This window comes from Anomaloglossus baeobatrachus, chromosome 2, assembly GCF_048569485.1.
Source record: "Anomaloglossus baeobatrachus isolate aAnoBae1 chromosome 2, aAnoBae1.hap1, whole genome shotgun sequence".
NCBI classification, from domain to species: domain Eukaryota; kingdom Metazoa; phylum Chordata; class Amphibia; order Anura; family Aromobatidae; genus Anomaloglossus; species Anomaloglossus baeobatrachus.
In genome coordinates, this window is record NC_134354.1 from 91,661,009 (window position 1) to 91,677,342 (window position 16,334).

The 16,334-nt window shown below is 45.0% G+C and overlaps 1 protein-coding gene across 1 annotated transcript in view; it reads right to left on the minus strand.

Annotated features, from left to right (window-relative positions):
* The window catches only part of ACE2 (angiotensin converting enzyme 2), a 159,004-nt gene that overhangs the window by 90,421 nt on the left and 52,249 nt on the right, over positions 1–16,334 (minus strand). Inside the window, exons 3-6 of the mRNA XM_075335159.1 lie at positions 15,186–15,276; positions 12,000–12,143; positions 7,851–7,966; positions 3,384–3,492 (exon numbers count right to left, since the gene is read on the minus strand). Coding sequence (XP_075191274.1) covers positions 3,384–3,492; positions 7,851–7,966; positions 12,000–12,143; positions 15,186–15,276 — 460 coding nt within the window. The remainder of the gene's footprint in view (positions 1–3,383; positions 3,493–7,850; positions 7,967–11,999; positions 12,144–15,185; positions 15,277–16,334) is intronic.

Genomic DNA, 16,334 nt, shown 5'->3' on the forward strand with positions numbered 1-16,334 from the left:
GACTCTTGGTCTTCCTTTCCTGAGGCGGCCCTCCTGTGAGCCAGTTTCTTTGTAGCGTTTGATGGTTTTTAACACTGCACTTGGGGACACTTTCAAAGTTTCCCCAATTTTTCGGACTGACCTTCATTTCTTAATGTAATGATGGCCACTCGTTTTTCTTTACTTAGCTGCTTTTTTCTTGCCATAATACAAATTCTAACAGTCTATTCAGTAGGACTATCAGCTTTGTATCCACCAGACTTCTGCACAACACAACTGATGGTCCCAACCCCATTTATAAGGCAAGAAATCTCACTTATTAAACCTGACAGGGCACACCTGTGAAGTGAAAACCGTTTCCGGTGACTACCTCTTGAAGCTCATTAAGAGAATGCCAAGAGTGTGCAAAGCAGTAATCAAAGCAACAGGTGGCTACTTTGAATAACCAAGAATATAAGACATATTTTCAGTTGTTTCAAACTTTTTTGTTAAGTATTTCATTCCACATGTGTTAATTCATAGTTTTGATGCCTTCAATGTGAATCTACAATTTTCAGAGTCATGAAAATAAAGAAAACTCTTCGAATGACACTTTTGGTCTGTACTGTGTGGAGCTGGCCACGATCCCTGCAGCATCGCTTCTCCTCCTGTCTGTGCCGGCCGCGCTGTGTGGAGCCGACCACGATCCCTGCAGCATCGCGATGTCCTCCTGTCTGTGCCGGCCGCGGCTGTATGGAGACTAGCGGTGCTCACAGCGATGACGTCATCGCTGTGCGCACGTGTCCACACACAGCCGCGCCGGGACAGACAGGAGGACATCGCGATGCTGCAGGGATCATGGCTGACTCCACACAGCGCGGCCGGCACAGACAGGAGGAGTAGCGATGTTGCGTGGAGCGAGGAAAGGTGAGTATAAACGTTTTTTTTTTTCTGTTCCACAGGATGCAGGACATATAGCAGGATGGGGGTATATTACCAGGATGGGGGTATATGAGCAGGATAGAGGTATATAAGCAGGATGATGGCATATAGCAGGATGATGGCATATAGCAGGTTGATGGCATATAGCAGGGTGGGGGTATATGAGCAGGATGGAGGTATATGAGCAGGATGATGGCATATAGCAGGATGGGGGTATATAGCAGGATGGGAGCACATACCAGGATGTGGGGTATATAGCAGGATGGGGGTATATAGCAGGATGCGGCCATATGCCAGGATGGGGTATATAGCAGGACAGGATGCGGCCATATGCTAGGATGGGGTATATAGCATGATCCGGCCATATACCAGGATGAGGTATATAGCAGGATGGGAGCACATACCAGGATGGCAGTATATAGCAAGATGGGGCTATACCAGGATGAGGGACATATATATATATATATACAAGGCAGGAGGATCATTACCAGGATGGGGTACCTTAGTAGAGAATTTGGGGACATTACCCCCATAATAGTGTCAGCAGCAGATCCTCGCCCCATAACAGTGTGTCATGTCCACATTTTCTGCTTAAAATTTTATTTTCCTATTTACCTTATACCTAAATACCATTTAGGTGCTTAAGTGTCACCTTTATTTTTTTGAGCATTATATATATATATATATATATATACAGTCATATGAAAAAGTTTGGGCACCCCTATTAATGTTAACCTTTTTTCTTTATAACAATTTGGGTTTTTGCAACAGCTATTTCAGTTTCATATATCTAATAACTGATGGACTCAGTAATATTTCTGGATTGAAATGAGGTTTATTGTACTAACAGAAAATGGGCAATCCGCATTTAAACAAAATTTGACAGGTGCAAAAGTATGGGCACCTCAACATAAAAGTGACATAAATATTTTGTAGTTCCTCCTTTTGCAAAAATAACAGCCTCTAGTCGCTTCCTGTAGCTTTTAATGAGTTCCAGGTTCCTGGATGAAGGTATATTTGACCATTCCCGTTTACAAAACAATTCCAGTTCAGTTAAGTTTGATGGTCGCTGAGCATGGACAGCACGCTTCAAATCATCCCACAGATTTTCAATGATATTCAGGTCTGGGGACTGGGATGGCCATTCCAGAACATTGTAATTGTTCCTCTGCATGAATGCCTGAGTAGATTTGGAGCCGTGTTTTGGATCATTGTCTTGCTGAAATATCCATCCCCTGCGTAACTTCAACTTCGTCACTGATTCTTGCACATTATTGTCAAGGATCTGCTGATACTGAGTTGAATCCATGCGACCCTCAACTTTAACAAGATTCCCGGTCCCGGCATTGGCCACACAGCCCCAAAGCATGATGGAACCTCCACCAAATTTTACTGTGGGTAGCAAGTGCTTTTCTTGGAATGCCGTGTTTTTTTGCCTCCATGCATAACGCCTTTTTGTATGACCAAACAACTCAATCTTTGTTTCATCAGTCCACAGGACCTTCTTCCACAATGTAACTGGTTTGTCCAAATGTGCTTTTGCATACCTCAGGCGACTCTGTTTGTGGCGTGCTTGCAGAAACGGCTTCTTTCGCATCACTCTCCCATACACCTTCTCCTTGTGCAACGTGCGCTGTATTGTTGACAGATGCACATTGACACCATCTGCAGCAAGATGAAGCTGCAGGTCTTTGGAGGTGGTCTGTGGATTGTCCTTGACTGTTCTCACCATTCTTCTTCTCTGCTTTTCTGATATTTTTCTTGGCCTGCCACTTCTGGGCTTAACAAGAACTGTACCTGTGTTCTTCCATTTCCTTACTATGTTCCTCACAGTGGAAACTGACAGTTTAAATCTCTGAGACAACTTTTTGTATCCTTCCCCTGAACAACTATGTTGAATAATCTTTGTTTTCAGATCATTTGAGAGTTGTTTTGAGGAGCCCATGATGCCACTCTTCATAGGAGATTCAAATAGGAGAACAACTTGCAAGTGGCCACCTTAAATACCTTTTCTCATGATTGGATACACCTGCCTATTAAGTTCAAAGCTCAATGAGGTTACAAAACCAATTTAGTGCTTTAGTAAGTCAGTAAAAAGTAGTTAGGAGTGTTCAAATCAAGAAATTGATAAGGGTGCCCATACTTTTGCACCAGTCAAATTTTGTTTAAATGCGGATTGCACATTTTCTGTTAGTACAATAAACCTCATTTCAATCCAGAAATATTACTCAGTCCATCAGTTATTAGATATATGAAACTGAAATAGCTGTTGCAAAAACCCAAATTGTTATAAAGAAAAAAGGTTAACATTAATAGGGGCGCCCAAACTTTTTCATATGACTGTATTGTTTGAGATATATTATATATATATATATATTATATATATATATATATATACACACATACATATATATATATATATATATATATATATACACATACCTACACACACACACTATATATCCATATGTAGAAAGGTTTACCAAGTAAATGAGCAGGAAGACCTCCTTCGGGATTAATGTATTCTGGACCATAATGTCTGTGTAGTTTGCTTCTCACATATGCATGTAGTTCTTTGTAGAGTGGCACAATCTGTAAATCAAAAAGATCAGCGCATCATTGTAAGTAAATGAGCATGAAACAGCATAAAAATAATATAACGGCATAAATAATATGAGAGTAATTCTCTTGTGGCTGCACCATTAGTACAGTACTTTAAAAAATATGTGACCCCCACACATTGTTGTTGCTTTGTGCTTTAAACACAATTCCCAGAAACCCCCTGTATAGGAAATAGATATTTCTGTATTTCTAAATTAATTTTTAATTTACACAAACTTTTTTACTATACAACCAAAGGAAAAGTTGAGAGACCTGGTGTACATTCTACCAATGAGAAAGTTAAAAAGGGAATAATATTGTATGTACAATGCCATATTTAGGAATAGGAGTTGATAACATGACCAAATAGATGGGGAAATACCATTGCCATAAAGGGGAATTTCTGGGGAAATAACATTCCCCATACAGTTTCACCATATTTAAGGCTAGATTCACACATCCATGTGTCACAATCCGAGCACAGCTCACAACTAACTAAGCAGCCGTGGGCCTCCTGCCATAGTTTCACAGTTCGTGGAAGCAGCTGTCAACAGAGTTATCATGGACAGACTTAGCACAAGCCACTCCGTTTACCAGGTTACATGGGTTTCCCTTGCCTCACCTTTTAACTTGTGTACAGGGATCTGGACTTGAATAGGCACCTATTGTCAGGGCCGTAGACTAAGGATGGTGTCATACAAAGCGACAACGACGTCGCTGCTACGTCACCATTTTCTGTGACGTTGCAGCGACGTCCCGTCGCTGTCGCTGTGTGTGACATCCAGCAACGAGCTGGCCCCTGCTGTGAGGTCGCCGCTCGTTGCTGAGTGTCCAGCTTCATTTTTTGGTCATCGCTCTCCCGCTGTGACGCACAGATCGCTGTGTGTGACAGCGAGAGAGCGACGAAATGAAGCGAGCAGGGATCAGGAGCCGGCATCTGGCAGCTGCGGTAAGCTGTAACCAAGGTAAACATCGGGTAACCAAGGTGGTTACCCGATATTTACCTTAGTTACCAGCCTCCGCCGCTCTCACGCTGCCAGCGCCGGCTCCTGCTCTCTGCACATGTAGCTGCAGTACACATCGTGTAATTAACCCGATGTGTACTGAGCTAGGAGAGCAGGGAGCCAGCGCTAATCAGTGTGCGAGGCTCCCTGCTCTCTGCACATGTTGCAGCACAGCGATGCGTGTCGTTATAATCTCTGCTTCGGCTGCTGTGTTTGACAGCTAAGCAGCGATCATAACAGCGACTTACAAGGTCACTGCTACGTCACAGAAAATGGTGACGTAACAGCGACGTCGTTGTCGGTGTCGTTTAGTGTGACCCCAGCTTTAGGTGCTGACCGGTGGGGCAAGCTAGCAGCAAGAAAGGTTGTCATGCAGGCCAGGGTAAATACCAGGGACAGAAAGCTATGGGGGGCGGGGGTTAAAATACAAGCCAAGGTAAGACAATGGAATAAATCAGGAGACCACAACAGAAACAAGGGCTAGGGCTATAAAACAATAATAAAAAAATAAGTCATGGGGGAATATTGGGAATATGGCCTAAGGGCTTTTAGCCATAGTTTGGAGGCAAGCCTGACACCTGAACTCAGTTGCAGCAGACAAGAAGCTGGAGATATCTGCTTTGTGGGAGCAGTTTTGAAATAATCACAAACTAAGCTGGTCAGCTGCTATTTATAGTGGGGGAGCCCTAGCACAGGATACTAAGGGAATCATTATGGGGAGATAAGGTATGCACACCAGTGACTATGTAAGGGGAATACATGTAATAGCAGAAACTGCTGTGTGAATACTGACTTGAAAAATCCAATAGCTATATGTAAGAGTGAAAATGTGAAAAATGGAATCTGCATTACTGCCATGAACATATGAATCAAGAGAAATTTAGCTACTGAATTGATCAATGCAATAGAGCCCCAACACTACGCCAAAGTATTTCTCTACGTTGGGGTCCCTAGCTTGTGTGTGTCCTCTCATGCAGTTAAAAAACTTACCGTGTGTGGGAAGCTGAGACCCAGGCTATTTATGCGTATGATATGGATTGGCAATAGGTGTGGTTGGGGAGGGTTCACAAACGAAAAACTACTAACAATAAGGAATAACGTTTGGAAGCAGAAACTGCTGTGTGAATACTGACTTGAAAAATCCAATAGCTATATGTAAGAGTGAAAATGTGAAAAATGGAATCTGCACCCAGTTCAGACTTAGAATGGTGTTCCAAACGTTGCGCGACCTGTGGACCGGATTCCCGCTTTCGGCACCGGCAGGCTACAACCCTGCCAGTCCACTTTAGGTTTCCCGCGACTGGATCTCTGTCGCCTATGGCCCTGTCTGCCGACTGCCACCTAGCCAGTAGTCCGGTAGTCCAGAGGCTCCAACCCCTGACTACTACTCCAAACTCTCATTTGAACAGACTTGTCTGCTTCACTGTCTCCACTTAACTGTCTTCCCCTAACTCCTGACTTCAACTGACTCAGATTCAACTAACTTGTTTCCTCCCCTGACACCTCAGGACCCCTAGGTCGGCGTCACCATCCACTTGGCCCCGCCCACTGGTGTGTCCCTATTGTCATGGCGGGTGGCTAGGCTTCACTGGCTGATGTTGTGTACCTGGGTGTGGGTTTTGAGTTGGTATGCCAAGGAGGATGGAGTCCTGCACCTGGTAGATTTCTGCAGTCTCTGTGACAACCTGGTTTTGCCAAGGCGTCACACCTATATTCACACATCCAGTTCCTTTGTTACAAGAGGCATCCTGCATAGTCTATCTGCCACTCCATGCCGTTCCATGTGCCATCCAGAATATACAGCTCCTCTAGTTGCCATTGTTCCATGTACAGTCCAGCTTATCAAGCTCCACTGTTCCATGCTGCTCCAGGTATTGACCAGCATATTCACCCCTGCTTTTCCTAACGCTTGTTCAACTTATCCAATTGTATCCATTGTAGTTTGCTGCATCAACATCTTAGGTCTGTGCTGCTCTTCCACATGAATGGTTTGGTGAATATACCTACCAAGTGAGCAGCCTTGGCCCTGCTGGTCCTGGCCACGGCTCTTCTAGTCTCTCCAAGTGTCAGGTCACAATGGGGGATCTTGCATTTCATTCTGATGTCTAATTTATTTGAAGGGAAGCCAGCCTAACTGCCTTGCCTGTGGGAGACTGGACTTGAACCAATCCAGACCCTTGACTTTAGCTTTGGGTCTGGCTTACATGAACTGTCTCTTCTTGCCTTTGTTGTCTGGTACTTGTATGTTCTATTCCTAGTTTTGACCTGCCATATCCTACGGCTTTATCTATACCTTGTCTTCAGGTTTGTCACAACTTGACTGTGTCCACGTTGTTAGTCATTAACTATGATTGTGACTGCAATACCATTAACTGCTGCCAATTGTTGACTTTTTTGGGGAGCACAATTATGGACTGTGACAGCAAAATTCCCTGCAGAAGTTAAAGGTGAAGAATCAAGAGATAGTTTAGATTCCGCAGCATAGCCTAGCCAGTGCCAAACAGATTGCAATATAGAGGATCCCATGTCACAAGGAGGTTTTTACAAACATCGCCGACTGCCATGACAGCGTCAGGATCCGTGGAGACTACAGATTCTGGCAGTCTGCCTGCTAATTTCTCTGATGCATGTGATCAGCTCAGGCAGACTCAGGCGTCGATCCACAGACTGGTAGTTCATAGGCAGGCTAGTAAGGGAAAATCTCTGCTAGGCTGCTCCTTTGATTACATGATGTGTGGGAAGCCAGCCACATTCACTCACCACCTATATGGCTGGACACTTCCTTTAATGCCAGCTATAGCTTCTCTATTCTGGTCTGGTGAGGTGTTGTGATCCAGACTTATTGGTGTTTATAGTGCTATATTGCTCTGAGCAGTTGTTGTGATGTTAACCCTTATTCTCCTTTTGTTGCTGCCTTACTTCTCTTGCTTTTATCTTTAGTCTCTTACTGTTTGTTTCTCTGAGTTTGCAGTGTGTCTGAGTTTTGGTTTCCCCTGTCTGTCTTTAGCTGTGTTACCATCTCACTCTTGCCCCTTCCTTCCAAAAGGGAAGAGAACAGATTAGTTCTGATCAGGAGAATAGTAGAGCATGGAGCTCTAACATTTCCACCATCAGGGGTAATCCATATGTTAGGGATAGCCTAGGGTCCCCTAGCTGTAGGGACAGTATAGGAGCCCCTGTTCCTCACAATCTTGCAGTCACATAGTGACATCCCCTTGGCGAGGAACTTAAAACTGAATTTTATATACTATTGTTAAACTGTCTTGCTTCATCTGAGAAACCCCTGACCAGGTACAACTAATTACTGGCATGGTATGACAATGATAGAATTGTCTTTTCAGATACCTTTTCAAATGTTTTTTCCACATCGTTCATCAAGTCTTCTCCACTGTATTGGTATTTAGCATCATCAGTCACGGTTTTATAATTTCCTCTCCAATAAGCTCCATAATCATGATATTCTTAAAAATGTAAAAGCAAAAAAAGTGATTAGCATTTACAGCAAATTTGTAGAATTGTGCAGAATGTATTACGTTAGCTTTATTTGACCTTCACAACTTTCCAAATGACTGCATAAATTTGATGTAAAAAAAAACCCCATCAGAATTCAATACAAGCCATAAAATAGACCAAGGAAACCAAATAAAACATGTCAGTCATTTTTTTAATGAGAAAAATCATTCAATATCAGAGGATACCTTGAAAATGAAATTACAGTGGGTAGTTTTCAATCAAAAAAATAACAACCAGGTGTGAGTGGGCGACCCCATTTACAGTCATATGAAAAAGTTTGGGCACCCCTATTAATGTTAACCTTTTTTCTTTATAACAATTTGGGTTTTTGCAACAGCTATTTCAGTTTCATATATCTAATAACTGATGGACTCAGTAATATTTCTGGATTGAAATGAGGTTTATTGTACTAACAGAAAATGGGCAATCCGCATTTAAACAAAATTTGACAGGTGCAAAAGTATGGGCACCTCAACATAAAAGTGACATAAATATTTTGTAGTTCCTCCTTTTGCAAAAATAACAGCCTCTAGTCGCTTCCTGTAGCTTTTAATGAGTTCCAGGTTCCTGGATGAAGGTATATTTGACCATTCCCGTTTACAAAACAATTCCAGTTCAGTTAAGTTTGATGGTCGCTGAGCATGGACAGCACGCTTCAAATCATCCCACAGATTTTCAATGATATTCAGGTCTGGGGACTGGGATGGCCATTCCAGAACATTGTAATTGTTCCTCTGCATGAATGCCTGAGTAGATTTGGAGCCGTGTTTTGGATCATTGTCTTGCTGAAATATCCATCCCCTGCGTAACTTCAACTTCGTCACTGATTCTTGCACATTATTGTCAAGAATCTGCTGATACTGAGTTGAATCCATGCGACCCTCAACTTTAACAAGATTCCCGGTCCCGGCATTGGCCACACAGCCCCAAAGCATGATGGAACCTCCACCAAATTTTACTGTGGGTAGCAAGTGCTTTTCTTGGAATGCCGTGTTTTTTTGCCTCCATGCATAACGCCTTTTTGTATGACCAAACAACTCAATCTTTGTTTCATCAGTCCACAGGACCTTCTTCCACAATGTAACTGGTTTGTCCAAATGTGCTTTTGCATACCTCAGGCGACTCTGTTTGTGGCGTGCTTGCAGAAACGGCTTCTTTCGCATCACTCTCCCATACACCTTCTCCTTGTGCAACGTGCGCTGTATTGTTGACAGATGCACATTGACACCATCTGCAGCAAGATGAAGCTGCAGGTCTTTGGAGGTGGTCTGTGGATTGTCCTTGACTGTTCTCACCATTCTTCTTCTCTGCTTTTCTGATATTTTTCTTGGCCTGCCACTTCTGGGCTTAACAAGAACTGTACCTGTGTTCTTCCATTTCCTTACTATGTTCCTCACAGTGGAAACTGACAGTTTAAATCTCTGAGACAACTTTTTGGATCCTTCCCCTGAACAACTATGTTGAATAATATTTGTTTTCAGATCATTTGAGAGTTGTTTTGAGGAGCCCATGATGCCACTCTTCATAGGAGATTCAAATAGGAGAACAACTTGCAAGTGGCCACCTTAAATACCTTTTCTCATGATTGGATACACCTGCCTATGAAGTTCAAAGCTCAATGAGGTTACAAAACCAATTTAGTGCTTTAGTAAGTCAGTAAAAAGTAGTTAGGAGTGTTCAAATCAAGAAATTGATAAGGGTGCCCATACTTTTGCACCAGTCAAATTTTGTTTAAATGCGGATTGCACATTTTCTGTTAGTACAATAAACCTCATTTCAATCCAGAAATATTACTCAGTCCATCAGTTATTAGATATATGAAACTGAAATAGCTGTTGCAAAAACCCAAATTGTTATAAAGAAAAAAGGTTAACATTAATAGGGGCGCCCAAACTTTTTCATATGACTGTATTTAAAGAATAAAAATCTTTTAAAGTCTGATCTTCACAACAAACATTTGTGGGAGTATATCATGGAACCAACAAAAGAGATTTCTGAGGATCTCAGAAAAAGATTTGTTGGTGCTCAAGGGTTACACAACTATCAAGAGTTTGGATTCCACCAAATCAGTCAGACAGATTACGTTCAAATGGAGGAAATTTAAGGCCATTATTACCTTCCCCAAGAGAGGTTGACTAACAAAGATCACTCCAAGAGCAAGGTATATAATATTCTGCAAGATCACAAAGGAACTCATGGTAATCTCTAAGCAACTAAAGGTTTCTCTCACATTAGCTAATGTAAATGTCCATGAGTCTAAAGGGTGCTTTACACGCTGCGACATCGCTAGCAATTGCTAACGATGTTGCGCGCAATAGCACCCGCCCCGTTGTATGTGTGATATTGTGTGAACGCTGCCGTAGCGAACATTATCGCTACGGCAGCGTCATACGCACATACCTGCTGTGCGACGTCGCTGTGACCACCGAACAATCCCTCCTTCAAGGGGGAGGTGCATTCGGCGTCACAGCGACATCACCGCGACATCACTAAGCAGCCGGCCAATAGAAGTAGAGGCAGAGATGAGCGGGATGTAACATCCCCCCCACCTCCTTCCTTCTGCATTGCCGGTGGACGCAGGTAAGGAGATGTTTGTCGTTCCTGCGGTGTCACACATAGCGATGTGTGCTGCTGCAGGGATGACAAACAACATCGTACCTGTGGCAGCAACGATATTAAGGGAAGGAGCGATGTGTCAACGATCACCGTTTTTGAACGATTTTTCGATCGTTGATCGTCGCTCCTTGTCTTTACACTCTGCGATGTCGCTACCGGCGCCAGATGTGCATCACTAACGACGTGACCCCGACGATATATCGGTAGCGATGTCGCAGCGTGTAAAGCCCCCTTTAGGCAAGCATGACAAGATTGTAGACAGAAAGCTACTAAACTCCAAAAAGAACATTGTTGAACATCTACAGTTTGATAAAGTGAGGATGCTTTTATAACTATATTTTGGGGATGGATGAGACCAAACTGGATTTTTTTTTTAAATGAGAAGAGTTATGTTTGGAGAAAGGAAGGCACTGAATTAAAGGGAACCTGCCACCAGATTTTTACCTATTAAACTAAAAGGGTAATCTTCTGCAGCTCCTGGGCTGAATTCTATGAAGGTGCGCCTTGGCCCTGACTCCCCTTCCAGACCCCCAAAATAACTTTATAAAACTTGGCCGTTAAGTATGCTAATTACCTGTGTTGGCCAGATGGGCGGGCTCATTTTCTCCTCCTGTCCCCCCTACTGCCGCTGATCGCCGTCCTCCTTTCTTGATTGACGTGATGACGCCTCCATCATCATCCTCGTCACATTTTCAAATCTCGCGCCTGTGCAGTTAGGTCGGCTCACGCAGGCGCAGTTTGCTCTTCCATATTATGGGCCGAGCAGAAAACATAGCTGCCCTCGCACACGTAAACATAATCTTGCGCCTGCGCATTTAGGTCGGTGCTGTGCATGACCTCACCAGTGCCATGCTCGTACCCGCCCATAATCTCGCACATGCGCATTTAGCTCCCCCGAGTGAGGGCAGCTATGTTTTCTGCTCTGCCCGCGATATGGCAGAGCGAACTGCGCCTGCGCCAGCCAACAGAACTGCACAGGCACGAGATTTGAAAATGCGATGAAGATGATGATGGAGGCGTCATCCCGTCAATCAAGAAAGGAGGACGGCGATCAGCGGTAGGAAGGGGGACATGAGGAGTATGTATTTTCCTACAATAAATATTGCCTTTATAATATTATTTGGTTGTGCTCCCCATTCTGTGCAGTCTTTTTTTCTTGTCCCTAAAAAATATTGTCTGTCTGTGATGTTTGATAAGCCATCCAGAAAAAAATAAAAAGTTTAGTTGGCAATACTGATAAAATGATACATCATAAAAATAATCAGTACAGAATTTTGGACCTAAATACTTAAGCTTTACTAGACATACATTACATTTTACAAATAGAAGTATAGATATTAATCTCATTGTTGGAATGTTACTCACGGTTTAGTTTAGCAGCTTCATTCTCCAAATCAACATATTCTTCATAAAGTTTTCTCATTCTTTTTCCAGCTTCTACTCTCCACCCCTCCCAGGCCCAAAGCCTCTCGTGGTAGTCTTGGCTCTCTAACATGATACGGTCCAAACCTATGTTTGTGATTGTAGAGAAGATATCACTATAAGTTTTACTGAACTGCACCCTCAGTTTTTTTGTTATATCAATTGACCCTTTTAATTTAAGTTCCGGGCAGGATGGGTCGGCATAGGGTCGCTCGCCAACTCATGGGCCTCGTAGCTGCAGTGTGGTCGGCTACCCTTGGCAGTATGCCCCTACTAAGTACACTGACTGGTTCTAGTAGGAACCAGTAGAACTATGAATGCAGCTTGGAACTATAAGACTATGTGCACACATTGCAGATTTGGGGTTGCAGACCATCTGCAACCAAATCTGCATGATCTGGTAGGAAAAATGCTGATGGAAAAACACGTTCATGCCTTGTTTTGCTGCGTTTTTCAATTAATTTTTTTCATTGCTTTTATGCTGCCCCTGAAGCGGTCGAACCGCTCAGATCCAGGGTCTGCTGTGGCTCGAGGGTCTCCGGACCCGGGGGCTCGCAGCCACTTCAAATGAAAAGGTTGGGGTATTTACAGGGGGTAAGAGTTCGTGACGCCACCCGTGGTGTGCGGTAAGGGGAGTACCGCCGCTGCCGATGGGAGTAACCAGGGGAGATGGAGTGGGGGCAGCCAGATGACGTTCCCTCCACGGTTAGGGTAGACCCCGGGACTCTGGATGGTGGAGGTGTAGGGGAGCGCAGTGCAGGTTGGAAGCAAGGGAGGACTACGTACTCACTCAGGCAGTGTTGATGGTGATGCGACCGTAAAGCAGACTCTGACAACAAGGTAAACCAAGTCGCTGAGTGCCGCTGCCTCTCTGGGGGAGCTCGTCTGGGAGTCCGTTCCCTTTGGTGTTGCGGTTACCTTGCCTCCATGCACTAGTGTTAGATGTTCTGTGTGACCCCTCTGCCTGAAGCTTTCAGGGTCCCGCTCCCCACTATTAGGTAGGGAAGCTGTGCTCTTGTGACGCCCTGGACTAGCCAGGTAGTCACAGACATAACACCATACACACCCCCTTCCCTAGACAGTCACAACAGTCAAACAAAAACCCTTGTTGCCTCCCTCCAGGGTCTGATGTCCACACCAGGTGGGGAGGAGCCAGGCGGTTGGCCCCACCCACCAAGGAGTTCACAGGTCTGGAGGCGGGAAAAGCAGACAGTTAGAGTTTGGAGGTGAAAGTGAGAGGACAGAAACTGCAAGTGTCTGGGTCGGAGCCCAGGCACTGACAGCAAGGTTGGCAGACGGTGATGGCCGTCTGCAGGAGTTAGTGAATCTCTGCAAAGCCGTAGGACCGGGGTCGGGCGTTGGCCTGCCGGTACCGAACCGGGGAGCGGAGTGAAGCTAAGCACACAGGCAGGGCCATCGGACCTCGACCAGGCTTGGAGCCACCGACAATAGTCAAATCCGAGTGTGACAGGAACCCCAGGGGTTTCCCAACAACCAAGACCCGACAGAAGGGAACAGTCCACACTGTGAGGATATACAGCCACCGCCATAGGCTAGAGATCCAAGAGCCAGCGCCTGCGGGCAAAACGGGCTCCTACGGCACCTATACGCCGGGGAGCGGACTACCGGTGGGCAACCACAGGAGTCAGAACATTCTAACAGGTGCAGGGAAAGAAAGCCACCATCAGCCGTCCGGGGAGAGCACAACACTGCAGCCGGCTGCGGGACCCGTCCATCCAGCCGTTTGGTTTACCAGAGACTCTGTCATTGACTGCCCGAGTGAGTACACCAGTGCCATCCGGCACCGCCCTGCCTCTGCAACCCTGCACCCCAGCCATCCAGCCTCCCCGTTACACCACTGGGCCCCGGGATCACCAACCCCTACCCACGGAGGAGACAACATCCTAGCTGCTCCCTACCATCGCTCCCGGGATCCCCGTCACCAGCAACGGTGGTGCCCATAATCACCACGACCCGTGGGTGGCGTCACGAACTATCTCCCTAAACAAACCACCCCCTTTTCACTCGTGGACGAGGAGCGCTGCTCGAGTCCCCGGGTCTGGCCCACCGCTCAAGCCACCAAGCAGCAACAGAAGCCCCGGACCTGAGCGTGGCGAGCGCGTCCCCTCCGCCCGCGACACTCTCAATGGCTGACACTTGGGATTTCAGTGGGCTGCATGGGTTGGAAAGCCCTATCCCCCTCGTTGTGTTGATGCCTTCGATCTCTGAGCTCTTGGGGACAGTTCATAAAGATACTATCCTCAACAGGTTAATTATTAGGTTGTGTGAAGCTACTCCCTGATCTAGAGTCCAGTACCCCGCCGTTCTCGGTACCGGTTCGGTTACTAGGTACTCTGGTGCCAACCGTTCTCCAAAACTAAGTCTGGCTCCTTTCTCCAATACCCTGCGACCTAGCCAACGTCTCTCCCAGGGAGCTCCAACTCCCCCTAGCTCCTCACTCTCTGAGGGCTACCACTGTTCTGCCCTAAGTCCCTCCCACCAGTCTGTCTTACCCCTAGGTGGGTGGCCCTATTCCAACTAGACCACCTACTGGTGTGCCTGACAGTGTGTGGTGTAAGGTGACTAGAATTTGAATGCTGATGGAGCAACACAAAAAGTTAGGATCCCAGAACCATGGGGGGTTGAGTCCTGCACCAAGGTCTAGAGAGTGCAGTACCCTGTGACACCCTGACTAGTTCAGGGGCGTCACACATTCAATGGTGAAAACGCAGAAAGAATTGATGGGCTGCTGATTTTCTCTGCAACAAAATCTGCAAGGAAAATCTTGAATGTGTGCTCTATATTTCAAGAGTCTCATAGACTTTACTTGCATCAGGATATTCTTGCAGATTTGTAAAAATCTGCAATAAAAAATGCAGCAAAAGAACACAGCAAAACCGCACCGTGTGCACACAGCCTAATACATGCTATTGTTAGTACATCATGGATAAAGAAGTTATATATTATAATAGGTGTTCCAATTTTTTACGTAGACTTTATACTATATGTGTGAACGTTATTTGATCAATTCAGTGACTTTCTGTTTTGATGGCTTTTACATTGTTAGATGCTATAAGGGCAATCCAAGTAATCTTTCATAAAAGTAGAAAAGTGCCTAAAATGATGTACCTGGTTCAAAGGGCAGGCAGCTTAATCCATCTGGACTGCACACGGTTTGTGTACTGTATATCGTGCTCATCTGGTTTAGAATCGCTCTCAGCTGCAAATAAATCATTTTATACATATGTGAGAGATAACGTAGACCATGCAGATCACAGTAATGTGCTGCTATACACTGAACTCAATCACAGTATCCAGTAAGCCCCTATAGAGGTGGCTGCAGGCGATCAGCATATTATCTAGTGAATCTGTATCTATGATGCAGATACTGGGGAGCTGTTGTACAAAAAGAAAACTGGGTACAATGATTTTGATAAATCGGGCAGTAATTGAACAATAAAGATCAGGACATCTCCGAAGTGTCAGTTCTTGTAGGTTGTTTCCAGCATGCTGTGGTTAGTACCTGACAAAAGACATCCAAGGGAGAACAACCAGCCAAACCGAGACAGGGTCATGGATGGCCTTAACTCCCAACAAGGTTCAATCATTACTGTACATATAGTATAGTGTAAGGGTGAAGGCTGGCCTGTCTGCCTCAATCTCACAAAAGAGCTTCTACTGTGTATCACACTTTGCTGGAAACGTTAATGTTACCTATAGTAGAAAGATGTCAGAATTAGTGATGAGCGGGCACTACCACACTAGGGTGCCCGGTACTCATAACTAGTGATGAGCGGGCACTACCATGCTCGGGTGCTCGTCACTCGTAACTAGTAATGAGCGGGCACTACCATGCTCGGGTGCTCGGTACTCATAACTAGTGATGAGCGGGCACTACCATGCTCGGGTGCTCGGTACTCATAACTAGTGATGAGCGGGCACTACCATGCTCGGGTGCTCGGTACTCATAACTAGTGATGAGCGGGCACTACCATGCTCGGGTGCTCGTCACTAGTTATGAGCGGGCACTACCATGCTAGGGTGCTCAGCATTCGTAACGAGCATTTAGACACTCAGATGGGCTCCTGTGCCAAGTACAGTCATATGAAAAAGTTTGGGCACCCCTATTAATGTTAACCTTTTTTCTTTATAACAATTTGGGTTTTTGCAACAGCTATTTCAGTTTCATATATCTAATAACTGATGGACTCAGTAATATTTCTGGATTGAATGAGGTTTATTGTACTAACAGAAAATGTGCAATCCGCATTTAAACAA